General features: G+C 41.1%; 1 protein-coding gene across 2 annotated transcripts; it reads right to left on the reverse strand.

Moving 5' to 3' along the window:
- Window positions 1-180: 180 nt before the first annotated feature.
- On the reverse strand, window positions 181-20102 carry LOC131466899 (synaptogyrin-1-like). 2 transcript variants are annotated; one of them, XM_058640485.1, is made up of 4 exons: window positions 19572-20099; window positions 5762-5999; window positions 4271-4416; window positions 181-2533 (listed from the first exon to the last, which is right to left on the reverse strand). In XM_058640485.1, exons 1-4 carry the CDS (start codon window positions 19671-19673, stop codon window positions 2303-2305), a joined length of 717 nt encoding a protein of 238 aa, XP_058496468.1. In that variant the 5' UTR covers window positions 19674-20099; the 3' UTR covers window positions 181-2302. The 2 variants fall into 2 exon arrangements, with proteins under 2 accessions (XP_058496468.1, XP_058496469.1); XM_058640486.1 differs by lacking the exon at window positions 181-2533 and adding an exon at window positions 2541-4144 and having other exon boundaries at window positions 19572-20102.
- Window positions 20103-20487: the final 385 nt, after the last annotated feature.

A 20487-nucleotide genomic window follows, 5' to 3' on the forward strand; every position in this document is an offset into this window, starting at 1 on the left:
ACAATACCGCCACCCTATGGATTTACTGTGAACTACAAATACAAGCTGCAAAAAGACATCCAATCATCACTGTCATCACTTCGTAGTTTATAAATCTGTAGTTTACTGTTTTTCTGATACTGACAAATGTTTTTCTGAAAGCTAGTGTATTTACAAAGAAGAAGAAAAAACAAAACAGAGCAATTTTAACTTTACCAGTAGTTTCTTTATTTTTTTATTGGTTAAAATCAAACACATCAAAAACATACATTTGTACACAATCTTATCGTTGAACGTTACCATAACGTTTGAAAAACATATATCACAGAACACACACGTGTCTACGGCTACACTGTATAAAGTATATATGTGCATATATACTTTGATATTTTGGTCACAATTTTTGTTGCTGTATTTTTTTTTCTTTAAATAGTAGGTATTATTATTCCAAAATAAAAACATCTCCTGAACCTGAAAGCAACATAAAGGATGAGGCGTGGACGACCTCACCGTAGATCTTATCACAATAACACTTAAACAGACCATAGATTTTCTTTCTTTCTTTTGTCTTTGCCTTTTTTTTGTTTTTATACAGAACTGGCATAATGCCCTAAAATAAAGCATAATCCTTTGTTTAACACTATAATATACTGAATTATAGATTTACATATATTTATAGAGCAATAGATATAATTTACTCTTTAAGAAAATGGAGCGACACGTTCTTCGATGCCTAATATGTAAAATGAATGAAATAAGTTGGGAAAACAACAATAGATAAATAAACTGGTTTGTTGGTGAAGTAGTTTGACCGTCAACTGGAATGCTCTGTTTTACGATGTCAAATGCTTGGTTTTTAACGTGCTGCGGGACCAAAACGAACAAAAAAATTCAATTTCTGTGACCCTGTGTGTGTTGGGTAGACATTTTGCCCTGTGTTCATTGGATTTCGCTTGGCAGTCAGCACTAAGGCAACATTTGAGGAAAGAAAACAAAGGTGGTGGTGGGGGTGGGGGGGGGTTCTTCGGGAAAACACAGACTTCCACGCAGCAATAAAAGCAAAAAAAAAACAGGAAGAGAAGACATTTTGTTTTTAACACATACAAACACACTCCCATTTCACAGTCGAGGGGATGAGTTGCCCGTTGTAATGCAATACTGGAATCCTTTAATGCACCTCTAAGGGATTTCGTCAGCAAAAACTTGCGTCTTGTATCAATCGATATGCTCTGGACCTGTGTTTGCATGTGTGTCTGATCGTTTCTCTGACTGACACTGAGGACCTGCATCTGCTGCCCTGTGACCAACACCTGACAGCACCACTTCTTTCTAAACACCTCCATAAGATCCCTAATCGAAACCCAGTTTCTCCGCCATCCAACAACCTCTTCCCTGACTTCCCCTTCCACTGACTCACACATAAACCTGCGCTTTTCTTTTACCCGTCTCTAACCAAAAAAATCTGGAAAGCTGCCTGACCTGAATTCTGTTGTTTGCCCTGCATGTTTTAGATGTTTCGCTTGAATCAGGGGTGTTGGAGCAGGGAAACATCTAAAACATGCAGGGCAGTAGGCTCCCTGGGATCAGGATTGGGAACCCCTGGTCTACACTTGGTAAAGGGCATCTGTTAAATGCATAATTCCCTGCATGTAGAAAATAACATATCTGGGTCAAAACTGACACAGTACTGCTCTGTTTTAACCCAATGTTAGGCTGTGTTAGCTCCAGTTAGTATTGTATTGTTAGATATGATGTATCTTGATTTATCTCCTGTAGGGATAACATTGTCCTCCAGAAAGAAATCATCAGATTATGGGTCACTTCAGCCTTATAATCTGAATGTAGCCATATAGTGTCATTTCCTTCTTACCTTAAAGCGGCACAATGTAGGATTTCAACCTTCAAATAATGTCTCTGAGATTATTTTTGATGATACATCAACTAACGACAGGGTTATTGGCACCACTGTCAAAGCCTGTGCAGACCTGCATGGCCTGTATTGGCACGATGTAACTTCTTGTTTCGGGTCTATGCCACAAAAAGAACTACATTCTTCTTTAAATGGTTGTTTGTACATTAGACGTTCACCAGTATCGTTGAGCAAACCTACATTGTGTTTCTTTAAGTAGAACAGTGTAAAGATCTCATTTAAACTTACATTGATGTGTACCCTTTGCTGTTTTGAATTGATAGACAAGTTTTTAATGATCCATTAGTAACCGTTTTGTAACTGTAACCGTTTTGTAACTGCTCTAAATGAAAAACTTTAGGCAACATCATCCAGAACCTTTCCCAATAGAGATTTATAACCCCTTCCGACATCTCAGTAGTCCTGGCGCTGGTAGCCGCCAGTGCCGTCGAAGGCACCATCGCTGTTGGCCTGGCCTCCTCCTCCTCCTCCTCCTCCTCCTCCTGGGCTTTCCAGGTCATCCCCACCAAAGGAGGTGTAGGGAGCTCCAGCTGCATCCTGGCTGGGGTCCATGTATTCTTGGGAGAAAAGGGCTGAGTCGGCCCCCAGCTTGTACCTCTGGAAGGCCAGGAAGGACTGGCCCGCCTTGGATAGATAATCAGGGATGGAGGAGGATGGGAAAGCAAAAAAAAAAAAAAAGGTGCATAGATGTTGATGGAAAAAGTGGAGATGTAGTGTTGTTAAAGCAGGTTGAGAGAAGGGAAAAGAGAAGACAGAGACACAGGGAAACATTGATTAGTCAGTTGGAAAGCACCTGAAGCATATTAGGTAGCCAAAGTGAGTCACTTAGTCAGAGCAGGTTAGTTCTTTAGAAAGCAGTGCAATAATATAGGCTATTTATCATCGTTCAGCTCCAGAGTGAGGGACGACACTCTATCACTAATCCATTAACTGCTGAAAAACACAACAGAGCTCGCTTTGTTCAGTAATTATTACCTCTGCTAACAAGGTGATGCTTTCACCATCATCTGAAGTTTCACAAGGACATTTTATTTAGAGCTTTGACTCTGCTGCTGATCAGCTGTTGCAGACAAATGGACAGATCTACCTGAAGATGCACTCAGACTGGTTTTACGTAATGAATATTGTGTGTGGACGAGGACGCTGCACACTTTCAAGCCATAAAAATACAATAAACAGGTCAATCTCCAAAAACTATAAAGAAACAATCAATTTAGTGATTTAACTTCATAATATAATAAAGGTAGGGCATTGCTGTAAATTAATAGTTGGGTATTTTAGTAAAATACTTTTTGTTTTTTTCGCTTTTGAGTATATAGCTTTAATGGTATAGTTCAAATTTAGCCTTGTGTAGCATAATGACACGGGGAAATAAAGCTTTTTTCAAAGCAGCTTGCTTTAAGCTATAAATCATATCAATCACACAACAAAACTCTGTCTGCCTGTTATTCCTAAGATCCTGTCATATATACTGTACATGTAGAACCAGAACTCATTGGGTTCATAGCCGTTTTCCAGTTGTTTGGCTAAGCTATGCTATGCTAAGAGATGCTAACCAGCTTTTCTGGCTTAATATAATAAAGAAATCCTTAACTATATCGTGACCACGTTTTATGCAACACACTTAGATAAATCAATAAATACTCTGTGTACACATCTGATAAGTCACCAGGTATTTAAACTACATTCAAACAGAGACATCCCAATAAATATGAGCCACAAAGACCAACTGCGGTGTAAACCTTCACATTAATAAACGTGGTAGCACGTCATGTAAATTGTGACTGTACTCGTTAAAGGGTCATGAATTGGCGGGAAAACCCTGAAATGTAAGAAACAAATATTAATGCACCAAATGTTTTATTTTTCCTATCCAAAAAGAAAAGGCATTTCATCCACTAAACAGGAATGCAGCAATCAGCCCTCCTGGGTGTCAGTAAGAAAAGTTGTTCAATCACGGTTATTACTAAGCAGCATATTACCGGCAAAGGTGCTCAACTGTTCTTCTAACTGCTGGGTTATGAATGCACACTGGTAGTATTTGATGCTATATGGGTGTAATCACAGTGATCAGGTGTCTAGGACCAGCTGTGGAGGTCTGAAGACAACAGGGGGCGATAAGACAGAGCAGAGTCAGACAAAAGGTTGATGAGGCTGTGGGGGAAACAGCTTGATGTATTCCTCTTCAAATGACACATTCTTAAACTTCTCCATAGAGAAGAGAGCCAGGGCGGCCTGTTGGAACAACACCCACACACTTCATGAGTTCACATGTGCACACAACTGCATCCATCTACTGACAGATGTTACGCCACCACTCTGGTACAATGTAGACAAATGAGGAGGGGGAAAAAGTCTTACCCAGGTGAAGATGGAGAAGAAGGAGAAGGTGATGGCCGCCCGGGCAGCGTCGCCTCCCTCCCTCAGTGGGTTCTCCTCATGATTGGTCACCTGCCACTGGTTGGCCAGGAAGCAGAATCCCACAAACCACATGAAAGCCCAGAAGGCTGGAGACAAAATATCCAGGAATCATGTTAAAATAATGGCAGCAACGTAACAAGTTTACACCAAGAAAAGCCCTTCACCTTTGCCTTCAGTTTTAGGGAATTGGGGCATTTACAATGTCTCTAAATTGGGCATTACAGCATGTACACTGTATGAATTATTAAGCACAGTGAGGTAATATTGATGTTGGGCTAAAGGATAGGACAAGATAGAACAAGATATCTGGGACTGGAGACAATTCATTCAAAATAACAAGGGACCAAGGATTGACCCCTGTGGAACACCACATGTAAAATGATTAGGCTGTAACGACATCCCCATCACTAAATTCTCCATTTCTAAGTTTCTACATTTAAAACCCAATGTGCTATCTTAGTGCAACATTAGTGTTAATCCTAATGATAAATTGTAATCATGAAATTATGACAAAAAAGTAACTTGCCCGCTTAAATGTAGAATACCTATGTGCTTACTTACTTACTTTACTAAAAATAATTATGGTAATAAACTCTTGAAGCGGAAATATTCAGGATTTATACTCTAATTTAACAGCATCAGAGTCATTGTGATGGTTAAATGTCTTGTAACTCCCCCTACCATCGTTTAGCGGAAAACCAGCTTTGCAGGTCCACGGCTGCCGGGTACGATTTCTCAGAAACAGGATGTTGTTTAAGCACTTAAATGTATTTCAGACATCTACCTGCTTCAGAAGCTGGTCAATTTAGGTTTTAGTGAGTTATTTCTTTTAAATCTTTCGGAAAACCCTCAGGATTTAGGAGGTTGTTGAGTCTTAAAAGGGGCCGCAAGATGAGAGAGGCATTAACAAATTCAAACATGATGCAACTGCAGTATCACATGTGGCATCACGGAGGAAACAGACACAGCTTAGTCAGAAGCAACCAGGTCTGATCGTGAACCAGTTGCTCGCATGCTTCATTAAAGTGCAAAACACTGATGTTGTTGTAGAAAAAGCAAAGCTACAGGAGGTACGAAAGACTGAAGGAGAGTCTTGTCGGGCCTCATTAAATGGCTCGACATTTGAGTGTCTTGTCGCTATTATGTCTTGAGTTCACTGCAGTAGCAATGCAGTACTGTCAAAAGAGACACCAAAGCAGTCTCTCATCGCCTTGTTAGCCTTAGAAGAGTCCTCCTCTGCTTATTATCCCTCTCACCTTCTTTTGTTGAGATGGTAACCTAATGATGTACTGTCATTCCACACAGACTGAAAAATAGAGTGTATTAGAGGCTTTGGATCAGCGTGACATCCTGTACAGGATTCAGGGAATAGAAATACTCTCATTTAAACTTCCCCAGGAACAAAGGGTAGGTAAAGATCGTGGGAGTTACCCGACACCCCGATGTCAGCGAGCACAGCCCTCTTGCGGTCTTTGACGCTGCTGATCTGGGGGAAGTAGACGTCCAGAGCCAGGAAGGCCATGCAGCAGAGGAAGGCCATGGAGCCCATGAAGACGCCATAGTTGCAGGCGTTCTGGTTGCTGTTGAAGATGCAGAACTCCTCCTTTCCACTGGGCCGGTTGATGTAGCCCTCGTTGGCGATGCAGCCGAAGATCACGATGGAGAAGAGCTGAAGGCGAGAAGAAAATAATGGATGGTGTGAGGGAGGAATGAAGGCAGACCATTGCCATTGGTCACCATAGATTACAGTTAAATTTTGTAGAAAAATAATTCCAGGGCTGCAACTATTATGTTCATCATCTATTAATGTGTTGATTATGTTCTTGATTGATCAATCGTTTCCCAAACCTCCAAACGACAATGTAGAGAAACCAAAACTATTCAGTTTTAATGATTTCTTTGATATATTGAGCAAAAAAAACAGAAAATAAAGTCTGAGAATTTGATTTAATGACTAAAAAAAATACTAAAATAATTGGAGATTCCTCTAGTAATTGACTAATTATCAATTTGTCGTTGTAGCTATAGATAATTCACCCTCATTACGTGTATTTATCTTTTGTCAACAGTCGGTGGCGCCAAAGCGCCACTCATGACTTAGCCAGGAGGACATAATTACACGACAGAGAGAAAGTTCAGTGGTAATAGTGACAAAAATGACATTGCCGCCTCATCCGGCTAATTTATCTGAATTTAATGAAGACAAATATGACAATTATGCAAAAAAATAATTGAATTAGAACAAATGACTGCGATCTAAGGACAATGTAATAAACGTGACAGGCCTAGTTGTCAGTCAAAACAGGCACCTGCTGCTTAAGGCATTTGCACCACCCATGTAATATTCATTACATCACGTCACGTCATGTTAAGTCATTTGGCAGATGCTTTCATCCAAAGCGATCAACATATTAAGGTTACAGTGTAATAGAAAGTGTTCAGTGATAATAGGAATTAAAAAAAAACATTAAAAACTACAACACAACCAGAGGTAAGTTCAAGAAGGGGGTAGAGAGTGCTCAAGGCAAGTTAGGGTGAGTCAGTCCTGTGTACTGCTCGACTGTTCATCTCCTTTCTGTAAATCAGTGATTTACAGTGTGGGCCGTGACGGTACTGCAGGTGGGCGGTGAAAGGTCATTAAATGTAAATAAATAAATCTTTTAGTTTTGTAATTAAGTTTCCTTTATCTGACCTAGTATACCAGGTAATACTGTATATACATGGCAATATTCTGACATTTTATGTGTAAATATCCAGTGTCAGCCAGTCAGCATACAGGCCCAACATTTAAAAAATTGCACTCAATGTTAATTTGTTAATTTTAATTTGTAAATGTATTATTTATTTATGTTGATGGATAATTACGTGCTCGGAAACCCAGTATTAAAATTTTTGTATCACATATTCATATAAAAACAATAATAACATATATGGGAATTATTGATCCTGGTCTTGTGTGTTGATCAGAGTCGTGATTTTGTGAAGGTTTGGGTGTGGACCTCAGAGGATTCTCAGATTTCTAAGCAGGCCCCTGATACTCTTAAGTCTGGGAATGGGTAAATGATAGCCATTGCATTAAAACTTGCATTGTTTGTGATTTAATAACAGGTGTTCCTTATGAGTAAGTGACTACTTTCATGTGACCGAGGCTTCTAAAACAACAAGGAGTGAAATCAAGTTGTTTTTTTCAATAATTAAAACAAACTTTCTGATTTTTTTAGCTTCTCAAATGTGAATATTTTCTGGTTTCTTTACTCCATATAACAAAGAAATCATTAAAACGGAATCCTTTTGATTTGCATACAAAACAAGACATTCGAGAACATCGTCATTTCCAGGTTTGGTGACCACTAAACAACGTTTTCCACATTTTACGGACCAAACAAGAACCGACAGCTGAATCAATTCTGAAAACAATCTTTAGTTGCAGCCATACTCCACCTTGGATGTTTTTATAATAATTCAGCACCTCCTGCTGCAGTCTGATGGTATATTTAGACCGAGGTGGGTGATTTATGAATAAGAAAACACTTCAGCGGCCCGAAATGTCACGTCCAACCCTGCAGGCAAGTTTTTTGAATAATCCCTCATGTCTTTTTCAAACACTCTGACCCAGTGTGCCTTCTGGGAGAAAATTATCCTGTGAAAAAAAAAACACCCTGCTGGCTACAATGTAATGTAATATCATCTACAGGTTGGTGCTGCAGTCAGTGACTGTGCCTCGTCCATGTGAGACGCTGGAGATTCTGTCCTTGCAGGTGGTCTGTCTTCAGTGAAAGAGTCAGTGACAGACAGATGCTAACATCATAGCGTGTATCTGTCTCTTCTTTAATGCTCTGTATTCCCCTCTTTTCATCCTGTGTCCTTTCTTTATCATGCCATCATGGAGGAGTGAAGACAGGACGGGCTACAAAATGGAGTCAATAAAAGGAGCAGGTTTACTAAAGCCCCTTTTCCACCTATGGTCCCAGCTCGCCTTGGCAAGGTACAGGTTAGTACTACCTACTCAACGTGGGCGGAGTCAACACTGCACTAAATATTGATATTTTAGACATTTCCCTGGTAATTGTTGGAGATTAACCCACGTTTTTAGGAAGTCTTTTTTTAACTGATCTACAGTTCGCCATTGTTTGGCTTGATTCTTGTGTCGGACGTCTCCTCCTGTGACGGCACTCTGACCAATCCGTTGCCGGCAGTGTGGTGGCGTCACGCATAGTATCACCTCAGCTAAAAAAAAGTACCTGGTACCAGGTACTATGCTAGTGGAATAGCAACTTAACCGTGCCGTGCCAAGAAGAGGCGAGGCAAGTCAAGTCAGTGGAAACGTGCCATAAGATCCCCTCTTCCTCTCCTCTTCTGAGGTCATATCCACACATACATCCACTGATAGTGTGGGAGTCCACCCTGCAGTGCAGCCGATCACATGACTCCATTCAACTGACAAACCCTCGGACAAACCTCCCGGGAGTCGCTCTGTCAGGATAAGGCCGAGGCGGGAGTGTGTTTATGTTTGTTTGTGCTCGGATGCTGCGGCGCTGAGTGACGGATTACGAACACGCGTGTGTCGACGCACTTGAGAGAGGGGAGGCTATTAGTAGCCTTGGGGCTGGTGGAGAGTTTATGCAGCTGCTGTCTTTATTTGTGTGACAAACGACAGCCAGACAAAGGGAAAACACACAACACTGTAGGTTGGTACTTCCACTGACAGCGCAGACGACTACCGGGCCAGGCTGAGACAGAAGCGTCAGTCATGAGGACGGCAGCGCGGCGTGGATTTCCTTCTTTATTTACTTCCAAGCTCTTCAGTGTCTTCCCACTGGCTGCTCCACACTTTTTCATTGCTCTTAAAGTGAGAGCTCAGCATCGCAGAAGATGCCGGATTGATGCAGACTTTATTTCAAGTCTGGGATTTTGAGATTGTGGGGGTGATTTGTTTATTTTTTCCTCCAAACATTTGATAAAATATAACTGTTTAATTAATGATAACAAAAAACAACTAACTAGTAACTAGTTATTGAACAACGCCAATGTTCTGTCTCTATGATCTATAGTTTACTTGCGTTGTAATAAACAATCGGTCAATTCCCATGATTAAATAATAAAGGCAAATATCTCTCTTCCTCTCTCGAGACGACGCCACAAGCAATTTTAGGAAAAGGCAAATTTAATATTTGACTTTAAGCTTATGGCGTGAATCAATAGTTCTGTGATAACCCTTTTACACAGTATGTTGCAGTGGTTAGCATTGTTGCCTCACTGCAAGAAGGTTACCGGTTCGCTTCCTGGTTCAACTGAGGGTTCTTCTTTAGTTTTGTCTCTGTGTCCTGGCCCTGCGATGGACTGCCAACCTGGCCTTTCCCCCTATGTCAGCTGGGATTGGCTCCAACCCTCATGTGGAGGATAAAGAGCTAGAAAATGGATTGATGGGTGACAGAAGTAGGTTTCTGCACCTCCGCTTTTACACGTCAGTCAGACAACGCAATACAATGTGTGCATATGGGCTTTCAGAGATTAAGAGATTACCTCAGGTCTTTTGTTTAGGAGACTGTGCTTGCATGTGTGTATCCATGCTCATCTGATTGGAGGCACTCAGGACAGAGAACCTCCATCCCAAAATGTTAGTGGGCTATAATGAAGACAGTTTTGTAGGGATACCACCTTGTGTTTTTTGTTAGTAGAGAAAAAGGCGAAAATCAACGAGACTTAGAAAGTTCCTCTTCAGCGCTAAGAGTTGGAAAACAAAGTGGGAGCTGTATAATGTTTGACAGGAACCCTCAAGAACTGGCTCCGAGGAAAAGAACCTACATCCTTCCCAGCGTTTTTGCTACTACAGCGTCTTTACAAAAATATTACCACCAGCAATGAGACATGAAAGTTATTCTCATTATTAATAACTTATTAACTTGTATTAGTCCGCAATAACACATTTAGAATCCATGCTTTTAGATTTGTTTCCCCTGAGTCAAGATCTTTATCCACTGAAACACGTGTTGACATTTAAAGTCTGCGTCTTGATGATGAACTGGAACACCAGCCCTTATGTCTTCCCTCCGTCTTCTTCTTCTTCTTACGTTAACCACTCCTCTCTCCACAGGCAGATAGTAACACCTGCACTCTTTTTCATTAATGTGGGAGATGATGAAGAGATGGAGGGATGGCAGAGGGGATGAGCAGAGCAAAGTGTTGGGGGCAGAAGGGGAATGGAGGCGGTGCTATTTTTAAACCGCCTGCATCATCGCCTGCTCTTTCGTTCCCTCTCTCCCTCCCCTCGTCTTCTCCCATCTCCCCTCATTACCGGCCCTGCCTCTGCCCACGAGTGTTCTTGAGAAAAATGAGTGTACTCTGACACTACACACACACACAGAGTCATCCTCATACAGCTAAAGCACATGAACACACCCATACTTGGTCGACTGCTTCGCAGTGCAAGGCTCGCTTCAAGATTCAGGTCAGAAAACACAGTGTCTCACACACACAACGGTCAATCACATGATGTGGGTGGGATGTCAGGACGTTCTGCCGGCTCACAACAGTCATATAATGAAGCAATGCGAAACACACATACAGTGCACTGAAAGGAAAAGTGGCCTGAGGGCTTATAGCTAATAATCCTTCCTCTTTCGAAAACACTCCGATTTTCTTATTTAATTTCATACTTCCAGATGTTCTGGACATGTAGTTCTGTTATATAGACCACATATAAAAATTGGATGGTGTCTTCAATTTGCCAGTTGAGGATTTTTAATGAAAATAATGAATAACCACAAGGAGGCGACTCCAATAGTTGCAAACATAGATAACTCATAAGGAATGGGTGTAGGTGTTCCGATTTGCTGGTTTAAGCTAAACAGCAAGTTAAGATATATTCAATAGCCACCAGGGGGAGACTATGCTGTTTGCAATGAGAACTTAAGCTTGCTTCTCACTTGACAACATTTAGAGGGAAATAGATAAATTACACCAGTGCAAATGACTGCTGATATCATAGAAAAGAAGCCTGATTGCAAGAGACGAAACCTCAACATGGTCAAAATGCTCATCTCAAGGCTTCAACATGGGAGTTCATGGGTGACATCCCCACTGGTTTCCTCTCATATCCACAACTACATTTACATTTAAGCAATAAGCAGACGCTTTAATCCAAAGCAGTTTACAAAAGAGGAATAAGCTACATAGAAGAAGTATTGTGGATTCAAGTGCAAGGACAGAAGATGCTCTTGGAAGAGCTGGGTCTTCAAGAGCTTCAAGGAACACCCCTTGTTCTGGTAACGCTCGGAAGGGTCATTCCACCAAACGACACACAAAAAGAGTCTGGATTGTCTTGTGCGGGGTTTTGGCCCCGCCAGACGACAATCGTTTGATGAGCGGAGTAGTCGAGGGGTAACATAAGCCTTTATGAGAGCATTTAAATGGGTGGGGGCAGACCCATGGAGACCCATGTAGGCTAACATCAGTGATTTGAATTTGATGCAGGCAGCTAAGGGTAGCCAGTGCGAGTTCTGGACCTTCTGTAGTGGTTTCACAGCACAGGTCGGGAGGCCTGTTAGCAGGGCACTGCAATAGTTGATGACCAAAGCATGTACTAGGAGTTGGGTAACCTGTTGGGTTAGGTACAGCAGGTTTACCTGTCTCTTAGCAGTTAGAGAAAGCTAGGCAGAAACCTCTGCCACACCTGTGCCATCCTGCCAAAGATGGGACAATCTTCAGACATGGTAACAGCAGATGTACATGTAGACATGTGTCCCTCAATGAGTTGAATTTGGATCCACAAGGCACACTGGTAGATTCTGCAACAAGGACAGCAGGACCTGCAGGGTGACTAGTTTTAAGTGGTGTGACATACTTTGGTTTTGTCATTCTCCCCTGAGAAAGTCTACTGGGAAATAAACTCACCGCTGGGGACTCTCTCCCTCTACGGTCTGTGCCTCTAATTTCCCATCACTCTGTCTTTTTCTCCGCTTGCTTCGGTCACACAAACACCACGCACACAAACATCTGCACTTGAAATAAGGATTGGTTTTGCCATGACCTAGTTCATTACGTTTGAGAGCAAACATCGTCTTCAGGGTCAGAATGATTGCTGTCACAAGGCATGGGGGGCAGATTGAATTACTGAGTTTTTTTTCCAGTCGGGTTTGTGATGGCTCGAGGAGGAACAGGATGCTGGTCCTTCACATGCACATCAGTGGAATATATATTGTGCATAGGTGCAACAGTCCTTGATCAAGAATCAAGAAAAATACCAAAGCACACACAGAAAACTGGTGAACTCTTAAACCCATTGCACCTAAACATTCCTCACTTGCTTATCAGAGCCATGAAAAGTGAGGCATGTGATATGTTTCACTTATGAGCCGGCTTCACACTCCCCCCACTCTGTCGGTACATATGACTTCTTTGTGTGTGTGTGTGGTGTGTGTGTTCACCCCTCACCCTGGGATCTGCAGACAGATCACAAGGTTTCCAGAGGTGATGAAAGCCAGCCCTGTGATGAACACCACACGGGTTTCTGATCTTGTGATCGTCAGAGGGTCACTTACAAATTCCACGTTTAAAAAAGGCAATTGCCAGAATTGTGTTGCGTGTGTGTGAAACTCTCTTCATCCATGTGTACAAACATATGCTTTGTCTCTGGGACCCATAGATGAGTCGCAAGCTGTCGGTCAAGATTTATGCATTTGTGTTTTAAATAACGTGCATTAAATGAAGATTTATATTTGGATTTGGGTCATGTTTGCCATCAAAAATGGGTCCCCATGGAGAAAGTTTGGGAAACACTGTACTGTGCTCTACACCAAAGGACCTGAGGCCACATGAGCTTCAAGTTTGGTCAGGGGGGCCCGGTTGGGGGAACCAACAACGTAAAATCGTGAATGTTGCTTCAGGTAGTTGTCTGCTTTGCCTAACTTTTTGCGACACACCTGAAAACTCATGCACAGCAAACAGCCACTATACTGTAGGTAAGTCAAAATCATATCACTCCAATCTGGCTCTTTGTGAATGATTAAGTACGACTGTTGAATTGTCTGTAAAGACTTTTGGATCCATTGAAAAGATCAAGACAATTGAGCCGGGTCTCATATCACCCCAGTATTCACGCAGCCACTGATCCCATACATACACTCACTGCCAATTGTCCTACGTAGGTAACTGCAGCCTTTATCAGAGAGCATTCACAACTCCACAATAGAGACATTTCCAACAATGGAATCTTTGAGGGATGGTTGTATGGGTTGTATGTGTGTAGCTACTGACGCTTGTATAACCTAGAGCAAGGGTCCATGGTTACCTTCTTCCTTGTTGTCTCTTCTGACAACAAGTGTGCTCCACAAATTAGCAAATGGGAGCATGTGCAGTCAACTCTCGTACAGTCTGCGTCGGTCGCAAAATGTGTAGGTTGCTCGAATGAATCTACAAAAGGTCCACACGGACTGCCACACCCACGGACGGGTGACGGCACTGATGTCAAAAGCAGACACGGAAAATATAACATGGGACAAACAACCTTTGAGTCAAAGAGGGAGAGAGAATGATTGGTGAGACAGAGAAAAGTGATGTTCAATATAAGTCACCAGTGAGTTAACTGGACTTCTTAATAATACAAGACCACTGTGTCTATGTGTGTGTCTGCTGCAGAGCTCTGGCCTAGACTGGGGATACCTGATTGCTACTGTCACCATGGCAGCAGCTGCTCATGTAATAAGTGCGAGAGAGAGAAAGAGAGAGATCTTGATCTTTTCGAATAATACATTTCAAGGAGAGACATTGCAGCACCAAGGGTATTAAAATAGTGACCTTGAAAACAGAAATGACAATAATATTGTGTCCCTGTTGCTGTGTATGCAGGCCAATCAGAGGAAAGGAATATCTGCCATTATAGCCAGAATGTGATTGAGTTTCAGGGCTTAATCTAGGCTAGACTTTCTTAAATATTTAGTGCAGATGTATAGATACTGTAAAGATGCCTGACATATAGTATAAGAGATGTGCTCACAACCAGAGCACGTGAGTAAGAAAAGAAAAGAGTCAGTCAGTTTCCTCTGTGGTCAGGGTGCAATGGATTTTCAAAGGCTGATAGATAATGATAGTTTGAAGCATCATAAAGCTAATTTACTGGCAAATAGCCATGGGAAACAATCAATGTCATGATCTGGTAACAATTTATTTTGGTATTCCATTGTTGACTATTTGTAATCAACAGGTATTCAGCATCATATTCAGTAAGAGTATGTGTGGGCCCTCATCCTCTTCCTCATCCATCCTCTTCATCACACATGTTTCAGACGTGACAACTGTGTCGGCAAAATTGGAGCGAGACAGAGATAATGTACCGCTCCACCACGGTCTGGCCCAAATCATTCACTCCCGCTCACATACCCCGACGACCACAAGCACACAAAAGCTGCATGAGGCTGAAAATAGCAGGCAAACTACGTCTGAATTCTGACATGTAGGCCCGAACACACTTTTACTCTACTCTGTGTGTGTGTGTTTGTGTTTCACACGAAGATGACAGAATGTGCCCCCACTGCAATCTGTGTGTTTATGTTGCTCATATCAAATAGTTACATTCCAGCGACAAACTCTCCCGACCCCTTAAATGCTAATCACCATCATCACAGCTGACTTTAATACGGTGACCTACATTACTTGTATAAGAGCATTTAAGTGGGAGAGAAAATAGCAGCGTTTTTCTTCAGCAGTTCGCAGAAAGATCTCATGACTTGAGACAAATCTTCTTCTCACTATGCACATGCACCGTAGAGGTGGGTGTTTCAGACTGAAGCCATTCAGAAAGTGCGAAAATGTGTGATTTAACATTTTAACAACTTTTTGCATTACAGCAGAGACAACTTTGGAGAGCACGCAGACACACTGGTATCCAAAAGTAAAATTTAGGGCTGCAATAATACTGAAGGAATCCTTCCTTTTATCCTTAAATCACATTCTGTGATTTTTTTTCATTGAAATGTAATTATTTTCTGGTTTCTCAGCAAAAGTATCGTATAGTATAGTATAGTATAGTATAATATAATATAGTATAGTATAGTGTAATATATTATAATGTAGTATAGTATATTGTAATATATTATAATGTAGTATAGTATAATATAGTATAGTATAGTGTAATATATTATAATGTAGTATAGTATAGTGTAATATATTATAATATAGTATAGTATAGTGTAATATATTATAATGTAGTATAGTATAATATAGTATAGTATAGTATAGTATCATATAGTACAGTATAATATATTATAATATAGTATAGTATATTATAGTATAGTATAATATAATATAATATAGTATAGTATAGTATAGTATAATATAATATAGTATAATATAGTATAGTATAATATAATATAGTATAGTATAGTATAATAAAGTACAGTATAGTATAGTATAATATAATATAGTATAGTATAGTATAGTATAATATAGTACAGTATAATATAGTATAATATAATATAATATAATATAGTATAGTATAGTATAATATAATATAGTACAGTATAGTATAGTATAATATAGTATAGTATATTAATAATATAAATTATCAGAGAATGATATTGGTATTGTGGACCATGTATCACGTATTGTATCATGTCGTGAGTTACCCTGTGATTCACACCCCTAATAGTATCACACCTGAAGTTCAATCTCCCCATCTGTTACTATTGTCACTGTTATGCTCTCCTCTGTGTAACACACACACACACACATGCACACACGCACACGTTCATTATCACTTCGACCTACAGCCCTCCCTCAGAGGAAGTGGTAGCTGGAGAGTGAGAACCTTCCACCACCATTCAGAAACTATTATCTCTCTCTCTCTCTTTCCAAGAATGGCCATGAAATAATGTCTGTCTCTCCCTTTCTAACACACACACACACATACAGAGGGAGAGCAAGAGAGAGAGAGAGAGCAGAGTATTAGCACCATCACACAAAACATCACAACTCGGGCTGTGGCTGTTACTATGGAGACATGTTGTTGCTCTGGTGACACCAAAAGGGCAGAGCATCTGACAAGGGCCCATAAAGACTCATACATACCTGTAAGTGTGTGTGTGTGTGTGTGTGTGTGTGTGGTCACTTTATAGAAGGTATATTCCTATAAAAGTCTGACTTTGTATAAAATGAAAAACCTGTGATGTTTGCGGTGACAGGCAAAACATAAACGCTGACTCATCAAGGAAGAAGACTTAATATTTGATGGCCTCAGATTAAGAACTGTTTAACCCAAAAATAGTATGTTCATTTCTCTAAATCCATGGTTCTTAAACTGTGGTGTGTGTCCCATCAGTGGTACACGAGCTTCCTCTGGTGGTACTTGGAGGAGCTGAGGATTTGTTGGCACCATGGCACCAATCAGATTGAGATACTCCAGATCACGTCACGCACTCCAGGCCAGGCCAGGATTTGCCGGAGTCATACCAACTGCAGGTGTTTGGTCCCAGCTGTGGAGCTTGTCTGCTTGTCACGCAAAGGTATCCCTGGAAGTGGTTCTCATTCATACGGAGCTCCCAAAGTAAACAGCGAAAGTAGCCAGGTTGTGTCCGGCTCCAGAGGATGTTGTGAAACCACAGACTTTTCCACAAGAGAGTGGAACAATGCGTCTGATATTAGCCACGGTTGAGAGTGAAAAGGTTACTTCTGTCTTCTCTTACAGCCAAAATACACCGACCTCCGGCATTTGCGTCATTGGTGATGCAAAACTCTCTGTGTTCCAGGAACATCTGTGTTCTCTGAGCACGTGTTCTCATCCATGGGTAATATTGTGATATTGACAGTTGCATGCAATCCCGATCGGGTTGACAGACTTGTGTTTATGGCAAATAATATTACATTATAGTTCAAAGCTGTCGGAGCTTTCTCCTGTTGTCAGTGATTTCCCGTTCAGGGAGTGTACAGTATATTCAACCCTACTAATGCAAGCAGCACTGTTAATTAAGAAAACAATTTTTAAAGATGTTGATAAAGTAGGAACAAATTACGGGTGATTATACAGTTGTTCACACGAGATGTTTGTTCCTCCAACAGAATAACATAACGTCAGGAGTCAGGAATCTACCTCCAGCTCATGACTATGAAGTCTTTCATGGTTCATCGACTGACCACATGACTTGTTCTAAGAACAGCTACAGAGCGGGGGGGGGGTTGAACACATTCACTCACTGTCTGCGTCGCTTGTTTCTGTGGTTATGATTTGAATGAGGCAGTGCAGTTTTTTAAGGTTTTGATATTACGTTCAGTACTTGTCATACTTTGCATTACAGCGTCATTTTTTTTACTGATTTTACTGAAGCTTACTACAAACGCCGTCTTTACCGCCAAATAGTAAATGTTTATTCATTAGCAATGACTTTAAATGCAGTGTCAAAGACCTTCCTGGCCATGTTTTTTACCATTATGGGATGCCAGTAAGGCTTCCCAGTTCAACCAGGGTGGTTATGTGAATCCACCGGCCTCTTAATCTGCTCTGCTCACTTGAGAAGGCTCTGTGTGTTATTCGGGGACACACACACACATGCACAGACACAGATAATCCCAGTTGTACAATTTTCTGTTAAATTGGGGAACGTAAAGTCCAATTTTCCTTTTGATATTTAACAATTTGAGTTATAGAATAAGGTTTTTAGCAGGATTCCAAAGAGATCTGGGTGATTTCCAGCTAACTTAACATTGACTAAATATGCACACAACATGTGACTACGGTGTACACAGAGGTGATCACATCATGGATCACCATTAGATTTTAATTAAAAAGTTAACATTACTTTGTGACATTTGAGAAGACAGAAGTAAAAATGTGTGAATTTGATCTGCTTCCTTGTCATAAATTCACTTCATCGTCTGCAGATAAACAGGAAATTAGCTTATTTTATTTTGACAAATGCTTTATTTATTTATCATTATTTATTTGGGGATGTATATGAATAAAAGAGGAGAAAAGATGGCTCCAATTCTCCATACTTGTCTCTGCTCCTTACTTAATTTACTATCTCTTTTTTATTCAATATTTGTGTTCATCTTTGTTTATTAATCACCGACCACTGCTGTTTCTTCTTTTTGAGGCGTTATTAATAAATTATGAAAGGATTTGCCGTGACATCCTTTGTTTGTGTCTATTATGTCTATTATGATGCTCATGAGAAAACATTAGTGGATAATTAAAACATAGACAGTTATTTATTAGGGCCACGGCTGGGTAATGATTCAATAATCACGGCACAATTTTCTTCAAATGTTAAATATAAATCCTGTAAGTGTTTGCAGTTTTGTGTCCATAATTCAACAGTTAAAAACTTTGACTCAGGAGTATTAATGTATCTTTAATAATCTGAAATGTATTGTGATCATAACAGATATGGATATCTACTGACTTGAAAACCTATATCCGGTTATAAATTGGGATAAGTCGATACAAAAGTGTAGGTATTGATCCGCTCCTGGTCAAAATCCCTTCACACATGAAATCTGATATAATCCAAAGACCCTAGATTTCACTTGACTGCTTCACTAGAGCAGAGATTGTAAAATGTGGGCTGTCCAGAATATCTGTTACACAGTTGGAACATTGTGGAAATGTGTCGTCAGGGCCAGGTCTACGTGTCTCCTAGGGTTCCACCAATTTTTGCACGAACCGCACGCAGATGAACGTGATTGTGCGGGCCTACATGACGGCTGCGCATGCTCGCTTTAACAAAACACTTTCCAGTCCAGTTAGTGGCAACTGGCCCTTGTTTTGGTCAAATGAGACAAAAGAAGAAGACGGTAGCCATGGAAACTTGGAGGTTGATGTGATGTGAGATGATCGTAACAGCGTAAAAGCAACTGTATCATCACATATTAGCTACAGTAGAAACTCAAAATTGTGAATTGTGAGTGGTATTGGTATCAGACAGGAAAAAGTGTTTTCCTTTAATTGTTACTTAGGGCCCTTCTGATGGGGCCCCTCTCTATGGGCCTCCATCAGTTCACTGTGTAAAAACACTATTAAGCAGCAGAAAAGCACACAAAGAGTGTTTACAAGCATACAACACATTAAATTACATTCTCAAATGAGTTGTATGTAGTTTCGAGACACAAACCCATAGAATTTCTAATTCCTTGTAATGATATGGAGCCTCTAAGGGCCCTTGACAGATAATTCCACACACTGTATGCAGTCAGTAATAATATTTGACAATATTGGTCACTTGTGTGTCACTGCACTGGAGGAGTCACTCACCCAAGACACTATGCGGAGAATGGTCTGAGGCTGCTGGAAGAAGGTGACGGGGTCGAAGGCTCCCCCGGCTTTCCCGGCCCCGTATGCCTGCATCCCCTCCATGGTCCTCCTCCTTCTCCTCTCTGGTCCTCCTCTCCTCTCTGCTGCTGCTGTGGCTGCTGTTGAGGCACAGGCTCCGGATCTGCCTCCTCCTGCTGCTGCTGGTGCTGCTGCTGCACCGATGGATGTCTCTGTAGGCTAGTCTCCCTCCTGGTTCTGCTGGTTTCAATTTAACCTCCAAATCCCCTCTCGTCCTCTTCGCGGTCCGGGCCGAGGAAGCAGCTCGACAGTGTTTTGGTGATGCCTTCTCCAGCGCAGTAGCCGGCGGTGGCGAACACGTGAACGCGCCTCTGTTGTCACGCCTCAGAGTGAGAGATTTACACACACACACAGGAAAAAACACGGAGCGGGGGCGCGCACGCTTAACTAGAGGGCACGCGCTTGTGTATGGACGTAGTCACGCGCTTGACAAAGAGCAGGCAGAAAAAATCACGAAAATAAACTGCTAAAAAAACATGATTTTTTTCCTAAAAGGGCATACTAGCGACAAGGTGGGTCTGAAACCACCGTAATAATCGGATTACACGTTCAAAAAGCCACACAACAACGTTAAAACGCCACAAAAATGTCATTCAAACGTGTGACTTGAGCAGCTTTTGAGATGCTAAGAGAAGAAATTCCGCCCTCTGGTGGTATCACCAGGTTGAACCCTCTGTATTGTAATTTACCACATGGTCCGGTTTATTATTATTTAATACGCCTCACAAAACTGCGTTACGGTTGTATATTTTGTGAGCTGCCGTTCAAATTTGAATTCTACGTGTTATTTTTCCAACAATTTCCACAGGCTAAACTATTCAGACGGTGCCTGTCAGAC

The sequence above is a fragment of the Solea solea genome, chromosome 10, assembly GCF_958295425.1.
Source record: "Solea solea chromosome 10, fSolSol10.1, whole genome shotgun sequence".
NCBI classification, from domain to species: domain Eukaryota; kingdom Metazoa; phylum Chordata; class Actinopteri; order Pleuronectiformes; family Soleidae; genus Solea; species Solea solea.